The sequence below is a fragment of the Plecotus auritus genome (assembly GCF_963455305.1).
Source record: "Plecotus auritus genome assembly, chromosome: 5".
Lineage (NCBI taxonomy): Eukaryota > Metazoa > Chordata > Mammalia > Chiroptera > Vespertilionidae > Plecotus > Plecotus auritus.
Genome location: NC_137776.1, coordinates 3919490 through 3947211, shown reverse-complemented (window position 1 = coordinate 3947211; position 27722 = coordinate 3919490). Strand labels below are relative to the sequence as shown.

Genomic DNA, 27722 nt, shown 5'->3' with positions numbered 1-27722 from the left:
CACCCAGGTTTTGGGTTCGATTCCGGGTCGGGGTGCTTGCAGGAGACAACCAATCGACGGTTCTCGCTCACATCGATGTCTGTCTGTCTCTCTCTCCTTCTCTCTCTAAATCAGTAAAAGCGTATTTTTTTTTAAAAAAGAATGCTTTCATATTGATAGCACCCTTCATTTGCTGTCATAGCAACCACATAAAGCCAGCAGGACTATTAAGAGCGTGAACTCGGGGGCCAGACTCCCTGGGTGTGAATTCCAGGTCCACCACCTACTTGCTGTGTGACCTCGGACAAGCTCCTTCGCCTCTCTGAGCCGGTTTCCTCGTACGTAAAAGGAAGGTAATTTAAAACCCTACAGTACACAGGACTCTAGTAAAAATTAAAGGAGCTGACACACGTAAAGTGCTTAGCATAGCGTTGTGCCAACGAGGACTGGATGTTAGTGGCGGACACCTGCCATTTTACCAGTGAGAACAGTCTCTGAGGAGTGAAGGCACCTCTCCCGTCCTCAGAGGGTCAGTGGCAGAGCCGGGCCTGGCCTTCGCTCCTTAGCACCCGCCACTCCGCCCCCAAAAGACGAACCCTCTGCAGACCCGAAGCCAGGGCTAACTTCCTGTGTGGCTCCAGCCGGAACCTCAGGTTAATATGGTGTAAGTAGCAGATGAATATGTCAGGTACCGTCCTGTGCCTGCAGGATAAGACACCTCGGCGCTGGGTGAGCAACGGACAAACACGTGTCCACGCTGCCCGTCCTAAGAGGAAGGGGTTTTCCGGCCACTAGGGGTTTCACGAGAGGTGGAGGTGCTGCAAGTGGCAGCGATCGCCAGAAAGGACTGTCCTGAAAGAAGCATAGAACTGTCCGAGAGGCGGTGCTAGAAATTAGACACAACATGTCTCTGCGGCCTCGTGACGCACTGTCTTCCACCAGCTGTAGCTGGCCTGCTAATGCCGTCTCCACCAAACACCGAGGGAGGGTACACTCCTGCACACACACACACACACACACACACACACATACACACTCACACATGTTCTCCGTGCTTCCTCAATGCTCTACTTTTCCATGAGCCGAGCAGACTCGTGCACCATCGAGTCTGGGCCTTTCCTTGCACGGGGTCAAGGCCCCCCCTTCCCCCCCCCCCCCGCCACTTGGTCCAGGTGGGTGGGAGGTGGCATCACAGGTGGCTGTTTCCCTCCAGCATGGCTGGATCTGGGCTCTGGGATCTGGGCTCTGGGGTACAGGCCCATCCCCCCAGAGAAGGGAGAACCTCTCCCTACTTCCAGCTCCACAACCAAAAAGTTTTAATTTGGAAGTTTAACTTTTTAAATATATTTTTTATTGATTTCAGAGAGGAAGGGAGAGGGAGAGAGAGACAGAAATATCAATGATGAGAGAGAATCACTGATCAGCGGCCTCCTGCACGCCCCACCCTGGGGATCGAGCTCAAAACCCGGGCATGTGCCCCGACCGGGAATCCAACTGTGACCTCCTGGTTCACAGGTCAACGCTCAACCGCGGAGCCATGCCGGCCGGGCTGAAAGCTTCATTTTTAGTCAAACCTACATGATCTGGAAGATTACCCTCTATTAAACTACTCTTGCTTCTAGAAATGGGATTGGGGTAGCGAGGTCAGAAAATCACGTTTATGTTACGTATGCCTGTATTATCTGAATTTTCTTTCCATTTCCAAAAGCATTTGTTACTTTAGTAATTTAAAAAAAAAAAAAAAGAACTACACTTTTTAAAGGAAATTTCAAAAAGAGGAAGAAAAACAAAAAAAGGAGACCGTCTGGGTAGCAGGACCAGCACTAGCGTGAGTGCGTGTATTCCAGCCGCTGCCGGGGGCTCCCGGTCCCTGCCAGCCGCCCGTGAGCCCGATGAAGGGCCCATTCTCCCTGAGACCCGTCCAGCTGGACGCCTCGACCACGGCCCGGGAACACCCCAGCAGGGGGCCAGCTAAGTCGTGCCCCACCCCTGACCCCCAGGGACCGCGAGGTGACGAATGCCTGTCACTGTCAGCTCTATGTACGCTGGGGGTAATTCATCGCGCAGCGAGGAAACTGATACCGCATCTACACAACTCGCGGGGACACAGGTTCCACCCACAGGTGGGAACGTCCATGTTTACGTATGAAAGGTGTTTTAGGAACCTCAGATGACTATGTACGTGTTAACTAGGATTATTTTCATTTCCTTTGCAATATTTCAAACCAAATATATTGCACTTATATTGAAGTATCTTTCATAAGAACATCTAACCCCCTCCTTACGGGGATCCTAAGTCTAACACTTCTGAAAATGAAGACCATCTTTACCAGACTTCCAAAGAGGTCCTCTTACACCTGCCATCAGTTTAAGACCCTAAAATCGGACTCATTCAGACCGCTTGTACCTGGATGGTCCCCAAACCTGACCCTTCAGACGGGAAACAAAGGACAGCTACTTGTCAGCACCGAAAATACTTCTTCGTCCGCGAACAGACACCCAGGTTCTCGTTGCAACCTGCCCGTGGGCTTCTTCCTGCCCAAATTGCAGCCTTGCTGTTCCTGAGCCCAACCACAGCCCTGGCCGGTGCCCCTAAAAACGGCACCGCGTCTGGCTGGGTCACCTCCGTGACAGTCCACAGAAACCCTGCCACCCTCTCATCCGGCGGGGCGGCGAGAAGAACGTGTGACACAGGACTGAGAGGAGGCAGAAAGCAGCCCGGACTTGGGATGTCACAGCCAGCATTCCCCCCGCCGCCCCCCAGGCCTCTGGCTGCAGGTGGCCTGCTGCTGGTCCCGGCTGCCCAGAGGGAGGAATAAAAGCAAGGCATTCTGACCCCGCAGGTTTCCCCCCAGGCCAACATCCCTCGATGATTCTCACCGCAAAGACCATGTAGAGCAGGGGTCCTCAAACTTTTTAAACAGGGGGCCAGTTCACGGTCCCTCAGACCGTGGGAGGGCCGGACTATAGTTTAAAAAAAAAAATTATGAACAAATTCCTATGCGCACTGCGGGCCCGGGACGCGTTGGCTGCTAAGCAGGACAGGCAGCGGCCCCCGGCGGGCCGGATCCATGTCCTCGGCGGGCCGCATATGGCCCGTGGGCCGTAGTTTGAGGACCCCTGATGTAGAGACTCTGCCTGGACCAACTCAAGGCTTTTTAAACGAGTGCATGAACCCACCTCTGTGCAAAAAGAATGAGCAATCCCGGGGCACACACCCGAGGATCTTTCACAAAAGGACCTGCTAGCTAGGCCAACTTTATGGGGACCCTAACTCACCACTAAACTCCTAAAAATTAAGATAATTTTTACTGGGTTTTCAAAGCAGTCCTCTGACAACTACAATTAACTTAAGATCCTAAAATTTTAGACGAACTCAGACTTCTTTACCTAGACCCGTGGTCGGCAAACTGCGGCTCGCGAGCCACATGCGGCTCTTTGGCCCCTTGAGTGTGGCTCTTCCACAAAATACCACGGCCTGGGCGAGTCTATGTTGAAGAAGTGGCGTCAGAAGAAGTTTAAGTTTAAAAAATGTGGCTCTCCAAAGAAATGTCAATCGTTGTCCTGTTGATATTTGGCTCTGCTGACGAAGGAGTTTGCCGACCACTGACCTAGATGATCCCCCACCTGACAATTCAGACAGAAAGCCAACTAGCCCAGCCAGTGTGGCTCAGTGGTTGAGCCGTCTGGCCCCAGGGCCCTCTGCTCACGGGGCCCCGATCCACCACAGCTCTGAAACCATGACTGTGCCGTGTGTGCTCAGCCATTTCTATAGAATCAAACGAAGCCACGAGACTGGAAAAGAGATTTTTTTAAAAAAGTGAAGTATCCGTCAGTGAACTTTGGCATCAGGTAAACAATTTTAGCGCCAGCCACGAACGAAAGCGAAGCAGAGGCAGTATCAGAGTAAGAGCCAGAAACAGGTTTCGCAAGGCTGCTCTGCATGGCGTGTGAGGCTGCAGAGGGTGACCATCAAATCTACTGCGGAGTCTTTTTTATTTACAAAAACAGTACCTGCTTGACTTAACAAGCCCTCTAACACGGAAGTCTAAAAGGGGAACCTTTCCCGGTCCCCACATCCCATCCCACCCCATCCCACTCTGGTACCCAAAGTGCACATCCTCATATGCACACAAATACACAGACACGTGCACACGTCCATAAACCCCCCAACAACAAAAAGCAGGATCGTACTACGGACATGACTCTGTGACCGGAAATAATTTTTGGCTTCCATAAAATAAAGAATAACCACCCCTCCAATAGGACGGGAGTTACAGTTACCAGGGGAAGCCACACATCTCACGGAAGGGATGGCCCTAAAGTGATCATGGAAAGATTAGTTGAAACTAGTACCTGAAAGCAGGAAGCAATGTTCTGCTTTTGTTTTACACCAGAAAGGGCATTCCTAAAATAGTGAGAAAATAAAATTACGTAGGGCTGAACCCAGACATTGCGTCGGCTCAAGACTCAGGTGAACGCTTGGCATTACTGTGAGAAAGGGGGCTGTCTTATTGTTAGTGGGCACAACAGATCGGGTACCTGAATGCAGGCAATGTTCTACCCTCCATCCTATTTTCAGTTCCTCTGAAAGTGCCCGGGGCTGCGGAGGGCCAGGAGGAAAAGCGATCGCCCGTGGTTACGGCCTCATTGAGTCCTGCTATCTCCATCTCTCAGACCAAGGCTTCAGCCTGCCTTTTGTGTGCTATCAGACCACGCTTTCAATGAAAGCTGCAGAACCTCAGGCTTTCCCACCCGAACGGCTATACCTGGAGGGAAGGTGACCCGGCCTCCCTGCCAAACCGAACAATGCCCCTTCCCCCGGGGCGGCGGGGTTTCATGCCTCTTCCATTCGAAGCCGCACCTTACAGAACGGCTCTGAACGGAGGACCAAATGAATGCCCTGAAGCAGCCTCCACACCTCTCATGTTGCTGTCCACCGCCCCCGCCCCAACCGTATAAACCCACGACGACAAAAAGTTCAGTTCCCAGAGGGGGCCTATCATTTCGTGAAGAAACGATCCAAAGTTATCCTCGAAACAGGACGGGCTGCCTGGAAAGGCAAGCTCTGGGCGACATCAAATCACGCGGCTTTGCAGGTGTAATTTTTAAAAATATATCAGCTCCACAAAGCTGTACCCGTTGCGCCAGAACCGGTGTGGCTCAATGGATGGAGCGTCGGCCTGCGGACTGAAGGGTCCCGGGTTCGATTCCGGTCAAGGGCATGTACCTTGGTTGCGGGCACATCCCCAGCGGGAGGTGTGCAGGAGGCAGCTGATCGATGTTTCTCTCTCATCGATGTTTCTAACTCTCTCTCCCTCTCCCTTCCTCTCTGTAAAAAATCAATAAAATATATTTAAAAAAAAAAAAACTGTACCCGTTGTGACCTCACTGTCCTCGTATTTACTTAGATTTCCTCCTACTGTTCCCATACTAACAGAAACATATGCTGCATTCCCATAATCCCATTCATCTCTCGACACAGACGCACCGTACAAAGGGGAAGAACTCAGAAGCTACTCCCTCCCATGCGGTCCGCCCTGCTTCCTCCTCAGCGGGGACAGGGAGCCACGCCCTTCCTTGGTTTCACTGACCCTGACCCGGCACCCCTACCTGAACGGATGCAAGTGTCCCTGCTTTTCACCCACTCCCGAAAAACTGCATCTAAGTGTCTTTTTCACTCCTGTTTTAAATATACTTAAGGAACTTGATGGTTAAAGTAATCTCGTGAGATCCTTTATAAAGAATTTCTACAACATGAAATTTCTCCTACTCGTGTATATATTTAGATGCTTTCATTTTTGTCTAGGAACACTATAATTCTGGATGGCAGGACAAGACTGTTCCCGAACCTCTAAGGACCCAACACATATTTTTATCTGGTCATTTCCTCCCGCCTCTACTAACTACAAATGTCAAGACGATTCATATCCTTTAAAAATATACATATTTTTAATTGATGTTTACAGAGAGAGAAAGGGAGACGGAGATGGAAACATTGATGACATCGCCCTCGCCAGATTGGCTCAGTGGATAGAGCATCAGCCTGCAGACTCAAGGGTCCCGGGTTCGATTCCGGTCAAGGGCATGTACCTTGGTTGCGGGCACATCCCCAGTGGGGGGTGTGCAGGAGGCAGCTGAATCGATGTTTCTCTCTCATTGATGTTTCTAACTCTCTATCCCTCTCCCTTCCTCTCTGTAAAAAATCAATAAAATATATTTTTAAAAAAATAAACATTGATGACAGAAAACAACCATCAGCTGCCTCCTGCAGGCCTCCCACTGGAGACCGAGCCCGAAACCCAGGCAGCATGTGCCCTGACCAGGAATCGAACCGTGACTTCCTGGTTCATAGGTCGACGATCAACCGCGGAGCCACACCAGCCGGGCCACAAGATCCGTACCTTTTCCGGCAGTCCACGCCCTGCATTCTAACGGGTGGCCTCTCAAAGGTGAGACTGCGGATCGCAGAAAGGCATCCAGGACGATGCCCGTGGACTTCCGAACTCCTCCTGCAGCCTGCTCCTCAGAGGGCAGGAGTTAAGTATTCTCCGCTGGCCGTCGATGCCCCGACATCCAGCACAACCCTGCACCCACCCCGTGTCCCAGACGCACACGTCTCCAATCCACGCTCCTCGTGTGCCCAACGAGCAAACACAAGACTCTGGCTGGGCACAAACACACACCTCTGGACTCCGGTCAACAGAAAGGAGAGAGAAAGAGCGAGAAGGGTTTGAGGAGGAAGAGCCAGCTCCCTGCCACAAAACACCGCGTCTCAACCCCGCGCGGGGCCGGGAGGGCCGACTCACGTAGATCTCGTTGTGGTCAAAGCGCTTCTTGAGGTTGTTGATGAAGGTCTCCTCGGTGAGAGGCTCCAAGAGAACCATGTCGCCAACTCCGATCATGTTGTCCAGCAGGGACGTCTTCACCTCCATCTTGGCCATCGTCCCCAGCTGCAGGGAAGACGAGAACAGGGTCAACGTGAACGAGTGGCATCCCCTCAGATGTGTGCTGAGCACCGGGCAGAGGGGGAGGGCAGGCAGTGCCCAAGGGACCTCCCTCCCAACAACCCGTGCAAGCAGCCTCTCGGGTGGCTACAGTCCCCGCCACACCACCGGAGCCCCACGTGCCCACCTGCTGCCACACATGAGCCAGCCTCCCTCCCTCCCGGTCCATCGTCCCGGGCAAGGTCCGTCGTCAGAAAGGACCACTGGGAAGTCACGGTCTCCGCCTTCTTCTTGGAACCACCCTCGCGCCCCAATCAGAAGCTGCAAAACTCGCACCCAAGAACCCAAGCCATCCCTTCCCACCAACCCATGCACATCCATGTCAGACTTAAACCTACGTGCACCTGCCCCCCCCCAAGGTGACATCCCCCAGGGAGGTGACATCCCCCAGGGAGGTGACATCCCCCAGGATTCCATGGCGACATCCAGAATGCCTTTTCCCAGGAAACAAGGCTTGAGAAACGATGCTAACATTTACCGATTACTTGTCACATATCAGATAGTGTGCAAAGCACTGTATAGGCCAGGGGTCCCCAAACTTTTTAAACAGGGGGCCAGTTCACGGTCCCTCAGACCGTGGGAGGGCCGGACTATAGTTTAAAAAAAAAAAAACTATAAACAAATTCCTATGCGCACTGCGGGCCCGGGACGCGTCGGCTGCTAAGCAGGACAGGCAGCGGGCCCCCGGCGGGCCGGATCCATGTCCTCGGCGGGCCGCATGTGGCCCGCAGGCCGTAGTTTGAGGACGCCTGGCAGGCATTAATTAACTCCATTATCCCACTAACTCTGAGAGAGGTATTGTTATCATTACCCTCCTTTTACGATTAGAAGGCTCAGAGAAATGAAGAGATATTGCTATAGTACTCGAGAGTGCGACAGACCTCCATCGCCCCTTACCACCCTGCACCGAGGGGGGATTTCACCCAGGCATCAACACGGGCTTCTAAAGGAAAGCACACCACCCGCTTGCAAATCTGAGGTTGCCTGTAACACACAACCTGCCAAGAATGGCCTGGATCCTCCTAATTCTCATTCCAACGGACACACAACTGAAACAGCAAAATAAGAGGAGCGTGCAGCGAACGCCCATGTATATTCATGTGCCCGGTTCTGAGGAGGAAGTACATTGCATTCTTCCCATTACGGAGTCGCCCAGGCAGATCCGACCTTATACAGGTTGGTCTACTTCCTTAAACCTTAGCCATTTAAATAAACGCCCCCCTGTTCCAGTCTGGAACATCTAGCAGATCTCTGAGAGGCAACAGCACCTACCTTTAGTCGGGCGAGGAGGGCTGGGAATTCTGTAATTCCTTACTATTAGTCACTAGTGGTTTATAGGAAGCCACCAGCACCTATTTTATTTCTGATCCTATTAAAAGGTTTTTAAGTGTGCACCGAAGAGCCGAAGGAAGAGAGACCCAGAAGCAGCAGAGGCTGTCCCAGCCGTGGGCAAACTACGGCCCGCGGGCCGGATCCGGCCCGTTCGGCTGTTCTATCCGGCCCGCGGAGCCGAAAGAGCGGAGGGTTCTCTTGCTCTCCCCTCCGCTCCTTTACTTTGAATTTATATCAGTTCACACAAACACTCCATCCATGCTTCTGTTCCGGCCCTCCGGTCCAGTTTAAGAACCCATTGTGGCCCTCGAGTCAAAACGTTTGCCCACCCCTGGGCTGTCCCATAAACAGAAAGAAGCCCGTGAGGAAGTCTTTCGTATTCCAAAGAAGAAAAACAGAGTTAACTCTTTTGTTAACATGGGTGTGTGTGTGATTTTTAGGTTCACGTCAATACACCTGGAATAAACAGCCCCCAGGTATCCCTAAAACCCAACAGTAGCAGCGCGAAGAATGGTTCCTGCACTTTGAACTAGGCCAGACTCCAGTTTAAAACAAAGACGAGGCGGGTGGGGCCCTGGCCGCTCTCCGGAGCCGCAGGGAAGCCGGGGAGAGGGCTGGGCCCAGGCCAAGGCCCTGGCAAGACTCGCACAGGAGTCGGAACGTGCGTGGCCAACCTCTGTCCCAATGAATTAACATTTAAATCAGATTTCAGGTTCTCAGACTCCTCGTGAAATGCCCAAAGCACTCACTCTAGCTGCGATTCGTTCCATATACTTGGCAGATGCGAGAAGAAGGCTTAGGGATTCAGGGGGGATGTCAACCTGAGATGAGTTTCCAAAATAAGCACCTCTAACCAGCAATGGACAGGAAGCACAGGCTGAGCGGGAACGCGCGGCCCCGGGCGGGCTCGGTACAGACAGTCTGTTCACGGAAGCAGCTGTTCCCTAGAGGTAACAATGATCGCAGCACCGTCCTGGGTCGTTCAACCTGCTTCCCCATCTTTTGAGATGTCTCATGCAAGTGTGAATGGGTTCGAATGGCTACACTTCTCCCCCAACGTGGTCATCCCCAAGTGGGAAGAGGGCAACACCAAGGCCGAGTCACAGGCAACTGGTAAAAGGGGGAAGCACGACTGTCGGAAACCCGAATACAAAACCGGAAACCAACCGAAAAGGTGGCATCAGCGCCCACTGAGTCGGTCAAGCACAGTTCTGTGTGTTGTTTGTCTTTTCAGCATCTGGGCGCAGGGACAGTGACCCGCCCTCCTTCTCACGGTGACAGTGACGGTGACGTGGGTGCTGAGAAACCGTGCACAGGTCCCGCCCAGCTTCCTACAAATGGACTGACGACTAGCCTTGGTCTGGTCACAACGGTGTAAAGATACCATCAAAAAATTGAAAGCATCATTTCCAAAATCCCTCAAAATCCAAAAGAATGCAGCATAAACATCATATACCACCTTAAAACAGCCATCTGTGAGCTAACAGTTAATATAAATAGTTCACCCCGGTCACCAACCTTAAACCACAAGACACCTACCATGCTAATGTCATCCGTGCTCAGGAATGTCAAGACCAGCATGTCCCAACCCAATAGTCCCACACAAGAGATGCCAAAGAAGACGCACATCCATGTGAAGTGCAAGGTCATTCTACTATTTGCTATCAAAACTCAAGGCCGCGGTGACGCAGTGGTTGAGCACTGACCTATGAACCAGGAGGTCATGGTTTAATTTCCGATCAGGGCACATGCCCGGGTTTCGGGCTAGATCCCCAGTAGGGGGTGTGCAGGAGGCAGCCGATCAATGTTTCTCTCTCATTGATGTTTCTCTCTCTCCCTCTCCCTGCCTCTCTGAAGCCAATAAAAATATATTTTTTAAAAAAAACAGCAACACTGAAAAAGCTATTCCAAATTAATCATTATAGCATCTGGTCATTCAAAGCTTTCAGGGTACCACATATGAAAACAAATGTGTATTCTTTTTTAATGTATTTTATTGATTTTTTACAGAGAGGAAGAGAGAGGGATAGAGAGTTAGAAACATCGATGAGAGAGAAACATCGATCAGCTGCCTCCTGCACACTCCCTCCTGGGGATGTGCCCGCAACCAAGGTACATGCCCTTGACCGGAATCGAACCTGGGACCCTTCAGTCTGCAGGCCGACGCTCCATCCACTGAGCCAAACCGGTTAGGGCAATGGATGTGTATTTTTAAGTTGAAACGGGTCTACTGTAGAATGTGAAAGAACATTCACACATCAGACCGGAGGTTGCAATGACAACAAGGACCAACATTAAGTCATGAACATGATTTTAAACTTGAAGGAACTTTGAGAGCAAAGCCCTAAGAGCCGCAACTTGCTGACAGCAGGAACCTGCATCTTTGGGAACTGTGAATGAGGCCGTTTACACGTCCAGGTAAGGCCACTGGCACCAGACATCGGAGACGGGACCTCCGGGAGTCCTGTCCGCATGCAATCCCAACCCTGACTCCCTTTCCACTCATTAACCTCCGGGGTGGTGGTCCCTTCTCCAGAATCAGCCCCTTGGTGTCGAGCCGCACCTTCTTCACCTTCATTTCCCCGAAGGCGAGGTGCCCAACCTCTCGCACAGGGGGGGCATGCAGAGCAGCACCAAGGGGAGCAAGCATGCAGATTTCCGACGGACGAGGGAGTCCTTCCATCATGCACATCCTCCCAGCTGCCCCGGGCGGCCGGTCCTGTCACAGCCGAGCAGAGCCAAATGATCCCGCAGCTTCCCGTCCCTTTGATCCATTCCTCGGAGCACATGACATTATCCACAAAGGGCAGGAAACGGAACCGAGCTATTTGGCTCCCGAGGATGAGATCACTAATGCTTTTAAGAATAACATGAGAAACACATTTGAGGAAGAAAACAGGGCCCATGTGGCAAGATTTCATGAACAAAAAAAATAAATCTTAGCAAATCCTGCTGGGAAAACAAAGGCGGACAGGGGCCAGGTCTCTGGGATGCGAGTCAGCGCCTAATGTAATGAGCTAAGTGGCTGCGAAAAACTGGAATTTCCTTCCTAGCTCTTTGACAACAGCACAGATCTCGTCTTGGAGAGCAGTGGGATCAAATGTCCACTCAATTCGGCTCAGCCACGGTTTACAGCGAGTCCTGCTGCTCTCTGGGACTGGGTGAAGTGCTGGAGGACAGCACAGGAGTAATCAGGGTACTTCCCAGCCCCGTGCCAACCCCCGGCAGCTCCCAGTCCGGTGAGACAGTCAAGAAAAGAAGCAAGTTTGAAAATTTCAAGTGATTTTTTTAATGATGAAAAAAAAATCCATGTTGAGCAAAAAAAGAATATAAGCCAAACTCAACACACTCATGCTTTGGTCTAAAAAATCCTTTGTTTTCATTAGAATCCTTACGGAACCTGATTTTGATTAACCAATGAGTTGCCCATCATTTCTGGTGTTATGATTTTGGTGTATCTCTTTCTGCCTCGAGGTAGGAATGTACAATAGATCCACAGAAGCTGTGAAACCGTGGCGCTACACCAACAACACCCCAACACTTTCAATCACCCAAACTGCATGGCCACCTGCCCCTTTATTCTTCACCCCCGCCCCCAAATTAGCAACCATGTTATCAACAGCCGGCCCACCAGGCTGTGCCTAACATCTGAACACATCGTCTACCGTCCATACCAAAATACAAAACCAACAAAAATAACCCTCTCACCCCCCCTAAATTCCACAAAGTCACAACTAACCCAGGTCCTCATCCTTGGCCTTTCCCTATCTCCTACTTCCTTCCCCCGTAGCCAACCTTTTTCATTGATTCTGTCACCTTCATCACTCCCGCTCCATCCCCCAATGTGACTGGCCCTACCCAGCCTTCCCCTCTCACCGGGAAGCCAGAGCCTTCGGAGCAGCTCTCTGCCGTCTGGCCACCCCAGCCTCCGCCAGCCCGCTCCTTCCCGGGTCCATGAACCACTCGGCCCTTTCTAAACCACGGTGCCTTTCTGAGTCACAGTCAGGCTGGGTACGCCCTGCTCTGAATCCTTCCAGAACTCTCCAGGGTCTTTAGGACAATCGTCACATGCCTTAGCAGACCCTGGAGGGGAAAAATAGAGAAATAAAGAATTGCCTGTGACCCAGCAGTGCCACTTTAGGGTATGAGAGCAGTGATTCAAACAGACACCTGCACACCCTATTCAAAGCAGCATTAACAACAGTCAAAAGGTGGCAGCCGCTGAAGAATCCACCAATGGATGAACAAAATGGGATGTACACACACAATGGAACAGTAGTCAGCCTTAAAAGGGACAGAAATTCTGACACGTGCTACAACATGGATGAAACTTGAGGATAACATGCCAAGTGAAAGAAACCAGTCCCGAAAGGGCAAATCCCATACAACCCCTTACATGAGGTGCTAGAGCAGCCGTGGGCAAACTACGGGCCGCGGGCCGGATCTGGCCCGTTCGGCTGTTCTATCCGGCCCGCGGAGCCGAAAGAGCGGAGGGTTCTCTTGCTCTCCCCTCCGCTCCTTTACTTTGAATTTATATTAGTTCACACAAACACTCCATCCATGCTTTTGTTCCGGCCCTCCGGTCCAGTTTAAGAACCCATTGTGGCCCTCGAGTCAAAAAGTTTGCCCACCCCTGTGCTAGAGGGATCCAACTCATAAGGCAGAGGGTAGAACGGTGGTCCCAGGGCCTGGAGGAGGGGGAACAGGGAGTTGTTTATGGGCACAGAGCTTCATGCTGGGAAGATGGGACGTTCGGGAGATCCATGCTGGGGACAGTTGCACAATAATGTGAAAGTACTCAGAGCCACTGACGTGCCCACTTAAAAAGGTTAAATGATACAGCTGACGTTACGTATCCTCACCACAATTTTTAAAAAACGTCCTTATCAGAGACCCCAGGACTCCACAACCTGACTCCAGCCTTCCTGTAGTCTCCCCTCCCGCTGGGGACGTCCCCCGCCCCCGAACCACGCCAGCTTACAGGACAGAGACTCCAGCCAGACGCTGTGAGCGCCGGGCCAGGGCGTCCACTCGAGGAGGGGACAGGGGGTATCACTCCAGGAGAGGGTGGCGCGAATGTGATGACCGCGCTCGTGGGACAGACCGAAAAGCTGCCTGAGGTCCTGCGGGGGGTCCTGGTTGGGGACCCTCAAGAGGCTCAGCGGAGCTTCTTGTCTTAAACAAATAACCCCAGGCCGGCCGGGTGGCTCCGTAGTTGAGCATCGACCCATGAACCAGGAGGTCACTGGTTCGATTCCCGGTCAGGGCACATGCCCGGGTTTCAGGCTCGATCCCCAGTAAGGGGCGTGCAGGAGGCAGCTGGGCAATGATTCTCTCTCATCACTGATGTTTCTCTCTCTCCCCCTCTCCCTTCCTCTCTCTCCAAAAATCAATAAAAACATTTTTTTAAAATACCCCTGGCTTAAGCCAGTGAGGAGACACTCCTTTGTGAGCATGCTCTGAGCGAGCCAGCACACCTCAGCGAAACTCAGGCTGCTTGTCTCCCCCCCTTCCCCCTCCAAGAAGGCCCAGTCCCCCAGTTCCCTGGTGCGAAGGGCCCCTGCCTGCAGCATGGCTGCGCCCCCCCCCTCCCCCCCGCCGGCTCTGGTGTGGAGAGCAAGTACACGGATGCACACAGAGCCGCGGGCCATTCTTCCTGCCGGGCGGATCCATCAGCTCCACCCTCCCTCCAGGTCACAGCTGGCCGAGAACACAGATCCGTGAGGGCTCAGGTTAGACGGCAAAGGGCGAGACGCTTCGTCCGTCTTCATCAGCGAAAGGGCGAGTGGAATGAAAACTGCATCCTTTAGGACCGTGGTCAGCAAACTGCGGCTCGCGAGCCACATACGGCTCTCTGGCCCCTTGAGTGTGGCTCTTCCACAAAATACCACGGCCTGGGCGAGTCTATTTTGAAGAAGTGGCGTTAGAAGAAGTTTAAGTTTAAAACATGTGGCTCTCCAAAGAAATTCCAATCGCTGTCCTGTCGATATTTGGCTCTGTGGACGAATGAGTTTGCCGACCACTGCTTTAGGACAACTGACTCAAGCAGCATCGTTTCAAGAGAGACGGGGTGGGGGGGGGCCCCCACACAGACCACAGGGGTGCTTCACAGGGCTCCCCGGGGTGTACACTTGGACCCTGGATGCATCTGGGCAAGGCTCAGGTGACGCTGCGTCTCATCCCCTCAGCACAGTCCCTTCCCTTCACAAGGGTCGTCACCCGACGTCCCCTCCCTTCCTCCGCGGGGACGCTGCCCCACCCTGAGGGTCCCCCTTTCTCTAAAGCTTTTTGTTAAGAGCACGTCATGGCCTGCTGTTAGCGTGGCTTTTGTTAGAATCTGGGCTTAGGAGGGGAAATCTACCCAACTACTGGGCAATCTCCATAAAGTAAACTGTTGCCTGTGTTCAAACTGGCTAATACACAAGGAAGACGGACATGACCAGGCAGGGACAGCATGAAGTGCACCTGAGCTGGGAGAGACAGCCACACAGCGAGCAGCAGATGGAAGCCCCTCAGCCACAGAGCAGACGCCAACCTGCAGAAGCCCGGTGAGTAGGAAGGGCAATTCATCCAGCGTCCTGGCTCCCTGCCCCCCGCCCCCCCCCCCCAGGCGGCTGCTGAGGCGGGGAGGGGCCCGCAGCCTCGGTGGCAGCCAGCATCCGGGTTCGCTTCTGTGTGCGTGTGGGACAGCTGGCCTGATCACCAAAGCCCCCGACCGGCAGGAGCAGGGCTGCCATCCCTCCCCACACAGGCCGGGGTTAAGGGTTTGGAAGACAGCATCTTCTAGAACGTCGCAGTTCATGGCGACGGGTTTAAAAAGAAACGTTTCTCTCCAGGTGTGGAAATGGCGAATACATTACCTAGACCAGGGGTCCTCAAACTTTGTAAACAGGGGGCCAGGTCACGGTCCCTCAGACCGTGGGAGGGCCGGACTATAGTTTAAAAAAAAAACGATGAACAAATTCCTATGCGCACGGCGGGCCCGGGACGCGTCGGCTGCTAAGCAAGACAGGCAGCGGCACCCGGCGGGCCGGATCCATGTCCTCGGCGGGCCGCCTGTGGCCCGCGGGCCGTGGTGTGAGGACGCCTGATAGACTGACGAGAGGGATTTTTGAGTCAAAAATAACAGTGGCTGCTATGGCAACAGTGAAGGTTTGGGATTAGACGCTGCAAACTATCCTTTCTGGTGTCTGAGCAAAACGTCCTAGGATGCCAGGCAAAACCTCCCTCCAGCAGAGCAGAGGCCCAGGGGGGCCCAGGGGGGCCCAGGGCTTCTGGAAGAGCCGGGCGAGGAGGACGCTTCCCGGCGGGGCTGGCGGTGGTTTTCACACTGACTCCCTGCCGCGCACCCTCCCACAGAACCCCCATCGCCCGCCTCTTCACGGTACCCCAGTTTCTCAAGGAGAAGCTGCACCTCTGCACTGGGAAAGGAGACTCCCTACCGACGTGTGTGGCAGCAAGCGTCTCCCCGAGAATCCATTCCCTCTGGCCCACCCCGGACGGGCACCGAGGCTCCGATCAGACCCAGACTCACACCCAAGAGGTTCCGACCTCAAATGGCGGGTGGCACACCCACTCGTTCCGACCTCAAATGGCGGGTGGCACACCCACGCCACCGCTGGGGTTATGGCGCGGCCCCTGCCTCAGCAGGCCTCTCTGGATGCGGGCTCCCCAGCCCAGGCCACCTCCACTCGCCCCGGGGCTGCCCCCCCGGCAGGTGCGTGCAGGTGACTCACCTAGAAAGCTGCCTCATTTGCAGCAGGCATTCCAGGGGCGCAGCACCCTGAGGAGGTGAGCCCACAGCAGTCCCCTCCTCGGTCAAGGCCCCAGGACACCCTGCAGTCACCGCAGAACTGCCCACGGCGGGCCAGCTGCAGAGCGTGACACCCACCCGAGACCTGGTGGGAAAGCCTCCAGCCCTTCTCCACCCTCCCAATCCCCCCCCCACACACACACACACACCAGCTTGGCACCTCAGCAACCAAAATAGGAGCCAGTCTGGCTTTGGGGGATCCCCGGTCACGCTCTCTGCTCACAGTGGATGCTAGTCAATGAGCTCATGTCTGAGACGGCCTGCGAGCTCCTGGGGACAGGGGCGCCGCACTCCATAAAGCACGGTTCCAGCCAGAGCAGACTCGGTCACTGGCCCCCAGGATGCGCGAGTGTGACCGCGGACCCCTCACTCCGCTCCTCCCGGCACAGTTTCAAATCCCACCAAGTCGAACGCGTTTAGGTTGGCAAACCCAGGACCCTGGCACCCCCAGATGAAGGCAGAACTGCCCCAACGTCGCCGGCGGACCCTCCGGCTCTGCCTGGTCCCGGGCAGCGCGCAGACGTCCAATGCGACCCGTGATCGTGAACGCGAGGCCAGGGCCAGGGGAAACCAACTTCCTGGCAAGTGAACGGGCTTGTGATCAGAGGGTCCCAACCGCGTGCTGAGAGCCTCACCGAGTCCTCCTGGCCCCTGCCCCTCCCCCTGCTCACACCGCGGTCTCACCCTTGATCAGACCATCCGACCACGCCCCGTTGCCCTTAGAATGAAAGCTACGGTGACTGGCGCCTGGCAGCCACTCACGCTGGGTTGCTTGTACCCGTGAGCTTGGGGGTCCCTCTAGATAGGTTTTTGAAGACCACCGACCGAACTAAGATGCTCACACACCACAACAGAACTAGCTCCTCTTAGAGCAGGGATCATTCGGCTCTTTGGAGTGACAATGGAGGGGAAGGTGTTGAATCCAACGCCCTCTTGCTGTTCGGGCGAAGGAAGCATCTGCAGCAGACCACAGGGCTGGACCCACCCACAGCGGCTCCAGAACAAGGCCCAGAGGTCCAAGTCGCAGGCCCAGCTCCACAGCCGGCTCACCTGGGACCCCGGGCACGCGGCCGATTCTGAGCCTCCGTTTCCCCGGAGAGGCTGAACACATCCTCTCCTAAGACCCTGTCCCAGCGTCCATCATTACTGAGTCAACAACCTCTGGACAGACGGAGCTCCTACATCCTGGGTCTGGTTATCAAAACCCTTCACAACCAAAAATGCGCGTCCACAGGTACCTTTCTCCATGGCATTTGCTCAGAGGTGAAAAAATTGTCAAGTATTAAGGGCCTAGCCATACACAGCACGGAAAGAAACGCACCGCATGGTCCTGTAAAGGCACGGAGGCACATGTGAGTTGACAGTCACGTGGCAGCTGCAAGTGGCAGCTGAATTTTAATCGATTCATCTAGTTATGAAAGCACAAGGGACCTGAAGGTACAAATGAAGAACGCTGTGCCGTCAAAGAAGAGAAGAACAGGCATCGCTCAACCGTGCTCTTCAGAGACGCCTCTGTCCCGTGTTTAAGACACAGCTCTTCCGAGTAATAAAAATTCGGAGGCGCCTTCGAGCAGTTACCCACCAAGCTAAGGCCGCGGCACTACGTGATCAGGGAGAGGTGTTTACAGGATTTCCTGAATGTTTACTGGTTGAGAAATGATCCCCACAGAAACAGCTAAGATGGGCCAAAATAGACACTGGTCATGTGTAAACGGAGAAGGCAAAACTGCATCGTCAGTTACAAAGAATTTTAAAAGAAAACAGCTTAAAGGCAGTGGGCTATTTCACCTGAGCGGATTAAAATCCATAATCATATTACATTTTCAGAGTATTTTCTGGGTCAACCGTTTTCCGGTTTCTCTGATATCGGGAGCATTACTGAATTTGGAATCAAATGCACTATTATACATCTCTCACACATCTCTCCATACATTCTAAAGTATTTGAATGACAGTTCTGCTAATTTCCAAAAGTTCTATAGGATACAGCAATATTTTATACACTCATTATAAGGGTACATACAAATGCTCCCCCCCCCACACACACACATCTACACATTTTCGCCCTTGAATAGAATATACAACCTGTAAAGCTATACACAAATGAATTTTAAAGAGAATCAGTTTGGTTACACATAGAACCATACAACCGTTTTTCCCAGGAAAGTTTGGTGAGCAATGAAATATTCAATACGAACTACACTGTCATGCCCGATTAAGGGAAGTTCATTTCCTTCTACAAGTAGTTTATCAAAACCAAAAAGGTATTCAACCTACCCCTTTATTAGACTGCAAATCATCAAATTAAAAGGCATAAAAACCTAAAACTGACAATCCACCTTTAATCATGTATCTCCACAGGGAGGCAGGCCGATAGAGAGGGATATATAGAAACTACAGAGATTTTTTTTTTTTAATGACATGATCAGAAGGCCCCTCGTCCGGAAATGAGAACTGCTTACCCGTGTTTCTTCCCCATTGTTTCCCCGCTGCTTCAGCTGGCACATTGGCGCCCGGTTCACATGAACGGCAGAGACAAACATTCGTTGTGACAGGGAGAACACAGCAAGTACAGCAAATATTTTGCACACAGATAAGAAGGGAAAGTGGGTCACTGTCCTGTGGCCGGGAGGACGGGCCCAGCCCCCACCCTGGGCTGTCCTGAGTGATTACGCACGGGGCACGCGCTTCTGCTCACAGCCTCCTGCTCGGACCTGAGAGCCCGGGATGCACCGGCCCCAGAAGAGCAATCAGACAGACCCACGGCCCTCCGGGCACGAGCAACCTGCCCAGGGGGAGAAACTACGTCAGAGCCATCCGACCACTGGAACGAACGCTCACCCGGGGCAGCTGTCCGCCTCCAACAGAGGGATGGAGACCGACGTCTGTGGTTAGAGCGGGGGCTGTTATCATGACACAGGAGGGTCCGGCCAGGGTGGCCCAACGGGTGGAACTGGTCCTTGACGTTCTGAGGATGGGGAGAACGTGGTGAAGCAGGAAAGAACTTGAAAAGAAGGTGACGAAATCTATTCGGAAGACCGTGACTAGGCAGAGTGGTGGGAGAGCTGGCGGGGGGTCCTGATGGGCTGGGAGCCGAGAGAAGGTGAGCTGAGGCAGGACGGAGGGCCGGCTAAGGAGCCTCCAGGGGTGCGGGGAGGGGGGAGAGGGCGCTCGCACAGCCCGGCTCCAGGTCCCCGCGGCAGTCATTACCAATGTCAGGGCATCGAAGGGCCGCCAGTGTGACTGAGAATCACCAGTCGTAGGTGGTCCCGTGGAAAATCAAGTTGAGGACAGACATGATCAGTAATGGGGAGTCACCCCCCCCCAAAAAAAAAAAAATCTGTGCAGGGATAGACACAACAAAAAACGTCAAAAGGCGTTTTCCTCGGGGATCGTCTGAATTCACTGAGGGGGAGCAGGAGCAGGGAGTGGGGCTGCTCCATCCAGGGGGGTTTGCGCACTGGGTTCAGGCCGGCCAGCCGGGGGGACCCTGGGACTGACCTCACCGGGAGCTCCTGGGACTGTGCGTGCCCTGCAGGCGGCCTCGTTGGAAACGCATAAAAGGCACCACGCAAGCCAGCAGCAGGGATCCGGCTGGGGCACCGGCTTCGAAGTTCAGGAGTACGAACCGGGCAGAACGAACAGAAACGCAGCAAGAGAAGGAACGGACGAAGCCACCCTGAACGTGGGGAGCCACTGGACGGCGGGCCCAGCGTGCGAGGCGGTGGGAGCCTGAGAGGCTCGTCATCCACGTGCATAAGGTCGCCAGGTGGGCTGGTGGCTTTCCAGAAAGCCAGACAACGTGGAAAGTCCTGAAAAATGATGTACCTACACATTTATTTCACACTAACTCCTACGCACGTGCACTCATCGGCCAAGCTCTTGCTGTAGTGCCCAGGCCTTTTCTTTGGGTGTACGTCCTCGGACGGCAGTACCCCACGGTCTGTCTCTTATAAACCACCCTCGGGACATCCTCCTGCAGGGCCAATTCGTTTTTGCTTTATTTCTGGTTGATGTCACCCGAGGCTATGTTCCACTGATTTTTAGAGAGAGTGGGAGGGAGGGAGAGAGACAGAGAGAAACGTGGATAGGAGGGAAACACATCAATTGGTTGCCTCCTGCAGTGCCCCTACCAGGCAGGGGATCGAGCCTGCCACCGAGGGACATGCCCTTGACCGGAATCGAACCCAGGACCCTTCTGTCCACGGGCCGACGTTCTAACCACTGAGCCAAACCGGCCAGGGCTAGGTCCAATGTCTTTAGAAAAGGTGAGACTATAAAGACACCTGGGTAATGATGTGGGGTGCACTATGACTCAGCTCAGGATTCCACAGCCCTGAGGACTGAGCTCAGACTCGGCCATGCAGGCCTCCCAGCAGCCTCTCCCCTGCCCCGGGGGTCAGCATGTCCCGAGGGCGCTGTCCCCGCAGGGAGCAGACCCCACCCGACCTGTGCCAGGACAGTGTGCGCGTGGACACTGCTCTGAGCCACTAAGACGCCCAGGTTGCACGTGGTCACAGCTTAGCCCACCCACCGAATGGCTGGCCGTCCTCACGGAAATAGCTTTTTATCCTATGACTTAAAGGAGGCCCAGTGCACTAATTCGTGCACGGGTGGGGTCCAGCCAGCCCCACCATCAATCAGGGTGGGAGGGCCAATTGAGGGCAGAGCCAGCCACAGGGAGGGGCCACAGGTAGTTGGCCAGCTGGCCTGCCCCTGATTGGGGCAGGGAGGGCTGATCAGGGGCGGGGCTGGCAGGGGGGAGGGGCCCAGGGCCATTGGTGGGCCGACCCCACGCCCAATCTCAGTGTGGAGGGCCGATTGGGGGTGGGGTCAGCCAGCGGGAGGGGCCCCAGGCAGTTGGAGGGCCGGCCCCACCCCCTGGTCAAACTCCTATCGAACTCCCAGTTGAGGGGACAATTTGCATATTATCCTTTTATTATATAGGATTTCCCCAAGTCAGCCTCCCCTAAATCGGCTATCATCACTTTTAGAAACTTTCCAGGGAGTTTCCAAAACATTCAAATGAATTTTCATAGAGACAACTGTTTCGGCCTCGGTTTAAAACCGTGATATTAAATACAGTAAGTACAACGACCGTGAACGGGTTTGGGATCACCACGGTTGAGTCTGGATGAGCATCGGCCTCCACGGCTGGGAACCCTGCCTCAGGAGCACGCCAGGCAGCGCTCACTGGCACCGAGTGTGTGATGGGCACCGGCTGATATATGGGACTCGGGAAGGAAGGCCGAGGCAGCCAGCAGACACAGACACTGAGAGAGGGAACGGCATTAACCTGTCGCCAGGTTAAAAACCTGGGTGGTTTTCAAAACCATATTGACTCTGTCCCAAAGGTACAGTCGAAAGTGCTCCAGTCATGTTAAAAAAGCACAAAAATAACCCTTCAAACTCACAACCAGACAGAGTCAAGAGTACAAGGTCACATGTCATTCCAATAACCTGCCTCTTAAAGATAGAAAGAATAAACATACACGCCACCATTAAAACCTAAATTTGAGTTTCATACTTTAAAATGACACACTTAAAGACTGTCAACAGACATAAATGTTCCTCTCCAGGTTGCCCAGCAAAGTCTGGCACTTCTATTTTAGGAGGCCAAACAGTGACTACCCATCATTGGTATACGTTTAGAAATCAGAGTGTCAGCATCTTCAACAAAAACATGAAATCTTAGGTAGAAATCATTCTGACGGACTTCAACTATTGACAGAAACACCACGTAACTCATATACACCAGAGACCCCAAAACAACCAACCACGGTTTAAATAACACATACTCACACGTCACCCCTGACCCCTTCACCAACACCAACACGCAGCTTCAAAGAGGACAGCCTTCACCTCTACAGCTTTAATCAAGAAACAGACCACAAACATATCTGCAGCAGAAAGGCCTAACACCTCCCCCACTAAAGCAGTTCTGCCCCCAGACCCTGCTGACAGCTACCCACCCAGTCTTACTTGAACCAAGGTTTGCCCTTGGGAAGAAAAAGAAGAATCCAACCCCAAACTCTTGAGAGAAAAACATTACTTGGTGACATGAGGTAAACTCAGCGATAAATTTTACTGAACCTTGGCCTAAATCATTGTCCCCACTATTGTTTTTAACCAGGAGGACAGGATTACAAAAGGGCTTAGTTTTATCACCCCGTAACATCCCCTACAGAGTTCACCTCGCCCAATTGTGTGTTTTTTTAAATATATTTTATTGATTTTTTACAGAGAGGAAGGGAGAGGAATAGAGAGTCAGAAACATCGATGAGAGAGAAACATCGATCAGCTGCCTCCTGCACACCCCCCACTGGGGATGTGCCCGCAACCAAGGTACATGCCCTTGACCGGAATCGAACCTGGGACCCTTCAGTCCGCAGGCCGACGCTCTATCCACTGAGCCACACCGGTCAGGGCTCGCCCAATTGTCATGCCTGAGAGAACGGATGCTTGGGGACAGGAGACGGAGCTAGCGTTGAGAAGGAGTTGAAGACATGTGAATCATCCCAGGACGAGGAGAGAGCCCACGACACCAAGGAACTGGCCGCCAAGGAAGCAGGAGGAGGTGAGGGGGGAGACAGGAAGAGCACAGGTCCCCAAGGCCACGGGACACGAGTGTGAGCAGTTGGAGCAGGCGGAGCACACGGTCAACAGTGTGGAGGGTGCGGGAGCCCGGGGCAGGGAGAGGCAGGCTGGGCATTGGGCTTAGCATCCATGTCGTAGGGGCTGAACTGTGTCCCCCCCCCACAACCCTCTGTGTCCCCCCCCAAATTTGTTGAAACCCTAATCCCCAGGACCTCAGAATGTGACTGTATTTGGAGATCAGTCCATTAAAGAGGTGATTAAGCCCTAGCCGGTTTGGCTCAGTGGATAGCTCAGGGGTGGGCAAACTTTTTGACTCGAGAACCACAATGGGTTCTTAAACTGGACCGGAGGGCCGGAACCAAAGCATGGATGGAGTGTTTGTGTGAACTAATATAAATTCAAAGTAAAGGAGCGGAGGGGAGAGCAAGAGAACCGGATAGAACAGCCGGATCTGGCCCGCGGGCCGTAGTTTGCCCACGGCTGGCGATAGACCATTGGCCTGCGGACTGAAGGGTCCCAGGTTCGATTCCGGCCAAGGGCACATGCCTGGGTTGTGGGCACATCCCCAGGAGGGGGTGAGCAGGAGGCAGATGATCAATGATTCTCATCATTGATGTTTCTCTCTATCCCTCTCCCTTCCTCTCTGAAATCAATAAAAATACTTTTAAAAAAGAGGCGATTACGTTAAAATGAGGCCGTTAGGCTGGACCCTCATCCAATATGACCATCTGAGGAGGCAGCAAGGCGGCCTGCAACCCAGGAAGAGGCCGCAGAAGAAAACAAACCTGCCGAGGCCGGGATCGTGGACGTCAGCCTCCAGAGCCATGAGAACTGCTGTTGTTCAAGCCCCAGAAGACGGATGCACCTTCTCCCATCCCTTCCACCAGCGCCCCCCGCCCCCCCTGCCTCTCCCCACAGCGAAGGTTTCGGACAGAGCACCTCTCGGCGGCCTCCACAGCGGCGTGGCCACACCCTCATGCTGGAGATCCCCTCCTGGGGCCTCAGGCCCCGGCTTGTCCCTCAGCTCCAGGCCCTGGGAGCCTCACTCTCTGCCTGGATGGAGACTCACATCCCAAAGGGAACCTGCCCCTCCAGGCCGGACCGCGCCACATTCCCGGCATCGCACGGGCCAGAGACTCGGGAGGCATCGCACACGGTCTCCGACTCTCCCTGACCCCCCAATTCAGTCGCGAGATCCATCTCCTGGCCCGAGGGGGGGGGGGGGGGCGCACAAAATGTTCACAGCCATCTCGGGCACAGTCACCTTGTTCTCAGTATCGACTGTCAGAAGTCACCCCCCACGGGGAGGCGGCCGACTGTTCAGAAACGTCCATCGCAGGGTCAGACACCGCAGCGCAGGGACGGAATCAACGCCAGTGCCCACGGTGAGGGAGCGGTGGCCCTCACCGGGATGATGCACAGATACAGGCGCATTTCAAAACGCCGACGCGATACAGAAAAACACATAGCCTACGGTTACCATCACGCTAAAACATACACATGAAGAGCTTGGCAAGGAATATTTAGAAATGACCACAGTTGGTATTTCGGAATAGTCGGCTCAAGTGGTGTGGTGTGTTTTTAGCTCCAGGCTCCAAGCTTTCTGCAATGTTCTTAAAAGGACTCTCTAGTCCAGCGGTCGGCAAACTCATTCGTCCACAGAGCCAAATAGCAACAGGACAACGACGGACATTTCTCGGGAGAGCCACGTTTTTTAAACTTAAACGTCTTCTAACGCCACTTCTTCAACACAGACTCGCCCAGGCCGTGGTTATTTTGTGGAAGAGCCACACTCCAGGGGCCAAAGAGCCGCCCGTGGCTGGCGAGCCGCGGTTTGCCGACCGCGGCCCTAGTACAAAATATCCGAGAGAGAGTTCTAGGACTCCTGGGCGAACGTTCTGAATGGGCTGGTTTTAAGAGAAATAGGAAATTTGCTATAGAATTCCCTGCACCTGCCGTTGTACCTCCGTGATCCATCAGTTACAACAGCCAGTGCAGGCTCCCGTAAAATAGTTTCCCCCTAAATCCCATTGCATCTGGAGCCCTCAGCATGAGGTCCTAAAAACTGAGCATTTCTTTCAAGAAACCCACTGGACACCAACAGCCGCACGACTGTGGGGCCGGGCCCTCCTCGGCCGCGTTCGTAACTGTCCTGGGCAGGAGGGGTCACCACGCAGGCTGCTGCCAAGAACGCCGTGCAGAGCTGGAAGCGGGTCCCCGGAGGTGAGGGCCTCCCTATCGAACACACGGCAGGCCCACCAACACCCAGGGAAGGAGGGGAGTTTTCTCCATCCAGGGGAGGAGAGCAGTCGTCAGCCAGGCCATCCTACAGTTCACGAGGTGGTCTCCAGGTCCCCTCTAGAGGATGTAAAATGGTACGTTCCTTTAACATGTCACCTCTATCTTTATGTTTGTTTTAATGTTTTTATTGATCTCAGAGAGGAAGGGAGAGGGAGGGAGAGACAGAAACGTCAAGGATGAGCGAGAATCATGGATCGGCTGCCTCCTGCACACCCCCTACGGGGGATCGAGTCTGCAACCCGGGCATGTGCCCTGACCTCCTGGTTCGTAGGTCAATGTTCAACCACTGAGCCACAATGGCTGGGCTACCTATAGCTTTTTGTTTGTTTTGTTTTCTGTTGTTTTTTTAAAAAATATATATTTTATTGATTTTTTACAGAGAGGAATGGAGAGGGAGAGTTAGAAACACCGATCAGCTGCCTCCTGCACACCTCCCACTGGGGATGTGCCCGCAACCAAGGTACATGCCCCCGACCGGAATCGAACCTGGGACCCTTCAGTCCGCAGGCCGACGCTCCATCCACTGAGCCACACCGGTTAGGGCTGTTTTTGTTTTTTTTAATTGGCCATAAGTGGCGAGTATTCAGATTGGGCTGACAATGTTACCATTCTTCCTTCAACACTCACGCCCCCGCCTTGCGATGCCTCAGCCAAACCCAACCAACTTCTCCTCCTCCACATTTTGGTGAATGTGCAATGAAACAGGCGACACCGCCGACGGCACAGGAGCTCTCGTCCCTGCACCCACGCGGGTCTGTGGTGAAACCTGACAAGCAACGTTAGGTATGCAGACCCTCCATCGCTGCGTTTCCATCAGCCTGGCTCACGCTGTTTGCTCAGCACTGGTGATTCCCCGAGACCCCCCCACACCCGCCACCATCCAACTTGCAGCCCCACCCACGCTGTCTGCAGCAGCTTTTCCATAGGAATGGCCTGTCCTGGCTCAGGCTTCAGACTTCCCTAAAATCTCTCAGACAAGCAGCCGCTGGTGTCAATGTGCCCCATAGCTATTAAGAAGAGGCCCAGGAGCCGAAACCGGTTTGGCTCAGTGGATAGAGCGTCGGCCTGCGGACTGAAGGGTCCCGGGTTCGATTCCGGTCAAGGGCATGTACCTTGGTTGCGGGCACATCCCCAGTAGGAGGTGTGCAGGAGGCAGCTGATCGATGTTTCTCTCTCATCGATGTTTCTAGCTCTCTATCCCTCTCCCTTCCTCTCTGTAAAATATCAATAAAATATAAAAAAAAAAAAAAAGAGGCCCAGGAGCCGAAACCGGTGTGGCTCAGTGGATAGAGCGTCGGCCTGCGGACTGAGGGGTCCCGGGTTCGATTCCGGTCAAGGGCATGTGCCTTGGTTGCGGACACATCCCCAGTCGGGGGTGTGCAGGAGGCAGCTGATCGATGTTTCTCTCTCATCGATGTTTCTAACTCTCTATCCCTCTCCCTTCCTCTCTGTAAAAGGTCAATAAAATATATTTTAAAAAAAAAAAAAAAAGAAGAGGCCCAGGACCTGGCCCTAGCACCAGCCTATCTTGCTTCCCAGCTTGGCCTCACTGGGGCACTTCCAAGCTCCATACAAAAAGCAGCCGTCTGCAGATTGCTCAGTAGCTCCTGCCAGGTGGCCCCAAGGGCGTAGAAGGAAAGCTGGAAAGTTCACTGGACTTTCAAAAAAGTAACTGAAATCAATGGGACTTTGAGGAAATGTGTCAGATTTGGCAACGTTTTCTTTGTAAAAACATATTTTGGTAATTTTCCAGAATTCTGTTCTTCTAGTTTGGGAAAGTTTAAAATTCTGACACGTAACAAAATGGTACCGACGCAGGTAACCCTAAGGAAAATAGGGAAAGAGGAAAACTTTAACTTCAGCGCTCTCTCCATCTTTCAGCCCCCCCAGCCCTCCAAGACTCCGGTGCTTTTAGGAAGTCACAGACCCCCAGAGTTCAGTGAGTGAGTTAGGGAGTTAATTTGTTCTTTCTTTCTTTCATCGATTCTAGGTGTGGCTAAATAAGAGGCAATTTAATTTAGATTTTTGAGAGCAAAAAGTTACATTTATTTTTACAATTAAAAATAAGAAGCAGCCCTAACCGGTGTGGCTCAGTGGATAGAGCGTCAGCCTGCGCATTCAAGGGTTCGATTCCGGTCAAGGGCATGTATGGTGGTTATGGGCACATCCCCAGTGGGGGGTGTGCAGGAGGCAGCTGACTGATGTTTCTCTCTCATCGATGTTTCTAACTCTCTCTCTCCCTCTCCCTTCTTCTCTGTAAAAAAATCAATTAAAAAAATATATTTTTTTTAAATAAGAAGCAGGTGATGCTGATGATAGAAATGCTATGTCAAAAGAGGATCAACTCTTGGGTAATGGGTACCAAGCTTGGATTTAGATGTATTTGGGAAGAGAGTGAAATATTCCCCTAGAGCCATGGTCGGCAAACTGCGGCTCGCGAGCCACACGCGGCTCTTTGGCCCCTTGAATGTGGCCCTTCCACAAAATACCACGACCTGGGTGAGTCTATTTTGAAGAAGTGGTGTTAGAAGAAGTTTAAGTTTAAAAATGTGGCTCTCCAAAGAAATTTCAATCGTTGTACGGTTGCTATTTGGCTCTGTTGACTAATGAGTTTGCCGACCCCTGGCCTAGAAAGAAAACTGAGCAAGAAGTTAAAAGACTTGGTTGGGGTCAAGTTCCCAAATCTACCCCCAG

At 53.2% G+C, this 27722-nt stretch overlaps 1 protein-coding gene across 8 annotated transcripts in view; it reads right to left on the bottom strand.

Annotated features, from left to right (window-relative positions):
- The window catches only part of MYO1B (myosin IB), a 158554-nt gene that overhangs the window by 123636 nt on the left and 7196 nt on the right, over positions 1 to 27722 (bottom strand). For 4 of the 8 annotated variants that reach the window (XM_080667317.1, XM_080667319.1, XM_080667318.1 and 1 more), the window contains exons 1-2: positions 18593 to 18691; positions 6789 to 6932 (exon numbers count right to left, since the gene is read on the bottom strand). In XM_080667317.1, coding sequence (XP_080523443.1) covers positions 6789 to 6932; positions 18593 to 18673 — 225 coding nt within the window. In that variant the 5' untranslated portion in view covers positions 18674 to 18691. Of the gene's footprint in view, positions 1 to 6788; positions 6933 to 18592; positions 18692 to 27722 lie in introns of those variants that run through there. The other 4 variants (XM_080667320.1, XM_080667324.1, XM_080667322.1 and 1 more) reach the window with 1 other exon arrangement.